A 5,299-nucleotide genomic window follows, 5' to 3' on the forward strand; every position below is an offset into this window, starting at 1 on the left:
AGGCCGGTTGATTGGTTGTGGTGAAATTGAGACGGAGTTTACGGGTTTATATAGTGTGTCCTGTGAAAGAAGTGTTACAAAGGACCGACAAATAAATGGAGTTGGCAGCTTTTAGTTGGGATAACTACAATTACGCATGATTTTAATTTGCCAAGCGAAGAAGACTTGTGTTGTATAAGTAATTGATGATAATTGATTTGGTCCATGATAGACAAAAAACTTTCACCAGCTACGTAAATTTTCCAACATTAACACATTTGTAATTATATATGCAATGCAGGAGGTTGATTACGACTCTTTATCTTACTAATTACTATAACTACTTGTTTGACTTAGCTATTTTCGAGCTTTTGCAAAGTTGATGAAGTCCACTTCTAGAGAACAAATTAAAAGGAAATAGAAGTGAAAAGAATCAAGTCTTCTTAAACAAATATTTCTTGGGAGAAAATTGTCGAAGTTCATCTCCTTGTCAATGGATTTGAAAATAATAATGCATAAATCGGCCAATAGTCCTCCCCTAACCAATACCAGACTAAAAAATTTGTACTCGGCTTTAGTGGTATATGGAAAGTCTTTAATGGATATAATAAAATAAAGCATGAGAGAAGGACTTGATCTGGTCAGCCCCACACGTCCTTGATTGCTCAAGGCATGAAATATAAAGTAACAAAAGAGTTTACATAATACACAGAAGCCGCACCTGCTTTCTTGACAAAAGAGGACCTCAACATTGTTTATTTGTCTTTGAGTTTTCATGTTATTAGAAGAGTATGTATCTCAAGTTTTACCTTTTGTTTTATCCTCTTTTCAACTTCAGGCAAAACCGTGAAAGTACTGAACTTCAATTCATTAGTAAGTAGTATAAGTAAACGGCTATATTCAATTTACAGTAATCTAAGATTTATAATTTACGTAATTTAAGTAACACCTGCTCTATGAGATATCAACTTTTGCGCTACGTATTGAGAAAGAGTGTGCTTGTAAAACGTATCAAAGTTGGAAATTTAAACATGTATCAAGTAAGACTAAGACAAATTTACTAGGCTTGTTCTCGTACTTTGAGCTACGTTATTGACAGTATCTTCTCAAAGTAATAGAAACGGCAATACGTGTTTGGTAGTAGTAACTACAATGAATTTGTGTAGGGGTTATCTGCTCTCGTGCACCGCAATCTATAGTGAGCTACAAATGGATAAGTGAAAGCGAATATTAGGTGAATCCTATTTTGGTCCAATGAATGAACAAAAAAATATTCAGGTAAAAGGGTTGGGAGAACTGATGCTCTGCTACTTTCTTCAAACATGAACAGAATAGGATTTATACTTCGGTTATACGAAAGAACTGTGGTTTAGGATGATTGGATTGGCTATCTCAAATGTATCTCATCCCCAAGGAACAGTCCTGTGTCCTTCATGACATATTTGCTAGGGAGCAACTTAATTAGGCAAACATGAATTTTAAGCTAGTTGAGGTTGGCTACTTATGAATCCTCTCTATAGTCTATTCACGTTGCTTTATTTGGATACTTCTCAATTTGAAATTCAATAATTTAAATTCTCTGACAATAAAGTTCTCTACTGACATACAAATCTCTAATCAAATGAATAAACAAACTCACCTTAATACCAATTAATTGGCATCGCCTATGTGAATCTTTTGTCCAATGATGATTATTTTCCTTCATTTTGTTAAGTCTGTACGAAATCTAAAAATTATAGGTCTTTCGAGACAACTTCTTTTCATGTGATTTTAGGTCTATGTCATCTCCATTTAGCACCTTCAATCATTAAGGTTTCACTATGCTTACAAATCGGTGTATCTAGAGGTCAAATAATGTAAGACGACCAAATCATCTCAAACAATATTCTCTTATTTTATTTTTCGTGTAGTACATGCATCTTCTGCCGAATATGATCATCTTGTATAGTCTTAACATCCATATTTATGCAGCACTCATCTTATAGACATGTTACTTTAGATACCCAACATGTACACCCATATTAGTATAACATGTCCGATCTTATAACAAATGTTCCATATTAGAAATGTTTCTTCTCTAAATTGGGGTAGGTATGTCCTATCGCATAGCACCCTAGTAACACTCATTCATTTTACACATCAATCCTATCTTGATTCTATGTGTTACATTTTCATCTATGAAACTATTCAATCTCTGGGAATATCGAGTTTAGATATCTGAGTTGTTTGCCCTTGGGCATCATAATCCCGTTTAATCTTACATCAACGTCACTTTACTTATGCTGGCTACAAAATGAAATTGAGGTGGTATTTAATGGGATTGTAGACTAAATACAATTAAGATTAGAAATGGCCTTTCAAAAATAACAACAAACAATTTTTTGGTAAATAATGTCTTGTAGTGTAGTTTTTTAATCCCTAGATGCAACACGAAGAAACATTAACCAAGTTGTAAACACGAGGTACGGGGGTAAGTATTTACGTAAAAGATTTAGGCTAAAGCTCAAATAGAATAAGGGTATACATTGTTAATTTTATAAAAATTCGACCAAAGTGAGAAACAGGAAGATTGAGGTGGTGTTTGAGAAACAGGAAGATTGAGGTGGTCTTTGTTATTTTTTGAAGTACAGTAAGAATGTAAGATGATGATGATGTATTTCTGTATAGTCAACGTGCATTTATCATTACATAACTAAAGAGAAATACAGGATTAGCTAAAAGTTCCCGAAAAGAATATTTTATGTACTCAAATTAGGAATATACAAACTTTTCAAACAATACTACTGAAATCAATCAACTCTCAACTAGTTTGAACGGATTAGATCGTATCATAGGATTAGCTAAAAGTTCCCGAAGAGAAAATTTTCTCTAATTTGATTGGTCATTGAAGGTATTAGATTATTACTATATATATTTCCTGTGTTATCATATCCTTTTGACCTCGTCTCTATACCAATTTATGTTTGCCTACTGATTCTTTTCTTGGTTTGAATTCATCTGGTCCAGTGTTAAAGTGAAGTATGACAGCTGCTAAAAATAAGATCCACGAATGGTATAGATTCATGATTAACAATTTCCAAACAAATGTTACAAGCAATGAGATCACGAAAACTGAAGAATAGAAAGAACCACAGAAAGATACAAAACAAAACAACAATATAAGGTACAATTATTATTTTCTATTTCTGCAAATAAAAGTTGATGTGCTCTTTTAAGATGAGTTGATCTTCCTGCAATTCTTCCTGATTTCCCCTTTGGAACCTGTCAAGGGAGAAATGTTGCCCATCTTAACCATAGACTTGGCGAAATGGTCGAAGAAAAGCGCATTGTTCTCTGCATATTGCTTCACTAACGCTAATGATGCTTGACTCTTAGTAGCAAGAACTTGGTCAGAGTTCAGCAAGCCCTTTGAAGCCAACAAGAGCTTGAAGTAGCTGTTATCAAATTTTGTGGGAGAGACAAAGTCCAAGAAGAATAGGTTGTTATCACCTCCAGATTTTGGACACTTATTGCGCAATTGGGCAGCATATGATTGATCCAGAGTAGAGTCTGGTTTATTATTTCCTGACTGATTGTAGAGCCTTTGTCTGAAGCTGGTGCATCTTGAGTTTCCAATTGTGTGGCTTCCTGCATTACAATTTATCGGTATTAAGTATGATTTCACGTGTTAGAATTTATCGTTATTAAGTATGATTTCACATGTTATAACTAGCCTGGCTAAAAGTTAAGTAATGTCTACGGAAGAGCTTAGACCAAGGGAAAGAGCTAGCAAAAAGAGTTCAACATTTACCAGATAAAGCTACAAGGTCAACAAGATCAAGTCCTTGTCTCTGGAACTTTGAGAGAATGGAATTAAATGTGTTGTTTGGAGCAGGAATATTGTTGTTGGAGCCACTTAAACTGGCGCTTCTGGAGTCTCTTCTTCCCAATGGAACCTCCCAGCTTGGTCCACCAGCCTATACGGAAAAAAAAGGTAAGTCGTGTTTTTCCACACTAAAGAGGCACTCTGATAAAACTAGTATATGTATGTGATCTACTTACTAATACAGTAGAATCCCTAGCAGCAAGTGCCAAGATATCAGCGCACGAAACAGTTTGAGGGCATTCCTTCTCCAGTGCAGATTTAATGTCGTCAAGGACTTCAAATCCACGAGCTGAATTCTTGTTGGGGTTTGATCCTTTTTCTGATACTATACCTCTGCTGCTATCCAGAAGCAAAGATGCATCACATCCCTACATGACATAGTGAAACAAAGAGTTAGCCATCAGTTTTCACATCTCTATCAGCACGTATACACACACTTCCTCATAATCTTTAATTAAGAAGTTCAAAGCCCCAAATCCCAAAAGAAAAATGAGGCTTTATATTGTATATACTCTCACTGCAAAAATAACTTTTAGCCAGTGTGTACTCTTGCATGTTGGTATGCTAGTGCACTTCCTGTTCAGAGTGTTTCCAACTTATAACTTTCTGCCATGTAAACATTGTCATGGCACAATTTTCTTTTATTACATTTACATTTAACAGGGTATAGACAGGGGACTCATAATTATTATACTTAGTGTGATGAATATTTTGTCACAGGATATATGTTTTACCTTGACAAAACAATCGTGGAAATGGAGCCTCAACAGCGAAGCAGCCATTCGGGCTTCTTTGGCAACAGCCTTGGCAACAACAGACCTGACAATTTCTTGCGCTTTGGGGCATGATTTGTAATAATAATGCGGGTGTAGATTACCATTGTTACTCTTAAAAGAGAAACAAATTGGTGCAAAAGCAAGGAGAGCTATGAAAATGAAGAAGCTCATGGACCTAGCCATCTTGAAGTCCTAAGCACCTTTAGTGTAGTAAAAACTTAATCTGAATACTAAAGAAGGCCGGTTGATTTGTTGTGGTGAAATTGAGACGGAGTTTACGGGTTTATATAGTGTGTCCAGTGAAAGAAGTGTTACAAAGGACCGACAAATAAATGGAGTTGGCAGCTTTTTAGTTGGGATAACTACAAATTCTGCATGGTTTTAATTTGCCAAGCGAAGAAGACTTGTGTTCTACAAGTAAATGATGATTGATTTGGTCCATGATAGACAAAAGACTTTCACTAGCTACGTAAATTTTCCAACATTAACACATTTGTAATTATGCAATACAGGAGGTTGATTACGACGCTTTATCTACTACTCGTTCACTTAGTTATTTTCGAACCTTTGTAAATTGAAGAGGTCCACTTCTGAAGAACAAATCAAAAGGAAATAGAAGTGAAAAGAATCAAGGCTTCTTAAAAAAATCATTTTTGGGAGACAATTGTCAAAGTTCATC

General features: G+C 35.2%; 1 protein-coding gene across 1 annotated transcript; it reads right to left on the bottom strand.

Annotated features, from left to right (window-relative positions):
- Nucleotides 1-3,161: 3,161 nt before the first annotated feature.
- On the bottom strand, nucleotides 3,162-5,020 carry LOC132046510 (peroxidase 49-like). The gene is made up of 4 exons (XM_059437156.1): nucleotides 4,579-5,020; nucleotides 4,021-4,212; nucleotides 3,770-3,935; nucleotides 3,162-3,606 (listed from the first exon to the last, which is right to left on the bottom strand). Exons 1-4 carry the CDS (start codon nucleotides 4,801-4,803, stop codon nucleotides 3,191-3,193), a joined length of 999 nt encoding a protein of 332 aa, XP_059293139.1. The 5' UTR covers nucleotides 4,804-5,020; the 3' UTR covers nucleotides 3,162-3,190.
- Between the last annotated feature and the right edge of the window lie 279 nt (nucleotides 5,021-5,299).

This window comes from Lycium ferocissimum, chromosome 2 (assembly GCF_029784015.1).
Source record: "Lycium ferocissimum isolate CSIRO_LF1 chromosome 2, AGI_CSIRO_Lferr_CH_V1, whole genome shotgun sequence".
Classification (NCBI taxonomy): domain Eukaryota; kingdom Viridiplantae; phylum Streptophyta; class Magnoliopsida; order Solanales; family Solanaceae; genus Lycium; species Lycium ferocissimum.

Bases quoted from the DNA above. Each gene is read 5' to 3' on its own strand.
- LOC132046510 (XM_059437156.1), bottom strand. From the start codon at position 4,803: ATGGCTAGGTCCATGAGCTTCTTCATTTTCATAGCTCTCCTTGCTTTT. The intron at 4,213-4,578 runs GTAAAACATATA...TATGTCATGTAG, and splicing joins TCCACGATTGTTTTGTCAAG to GGATGTGATGCATCTTTGCT. The intron at 3,936-4,020 runs GTAAGTAGATCA...TTTTCCGTATAG, and splicing joins CTAGGGATTCTACTGTATTA to GCTGGTGGACCAAGCTGGGA.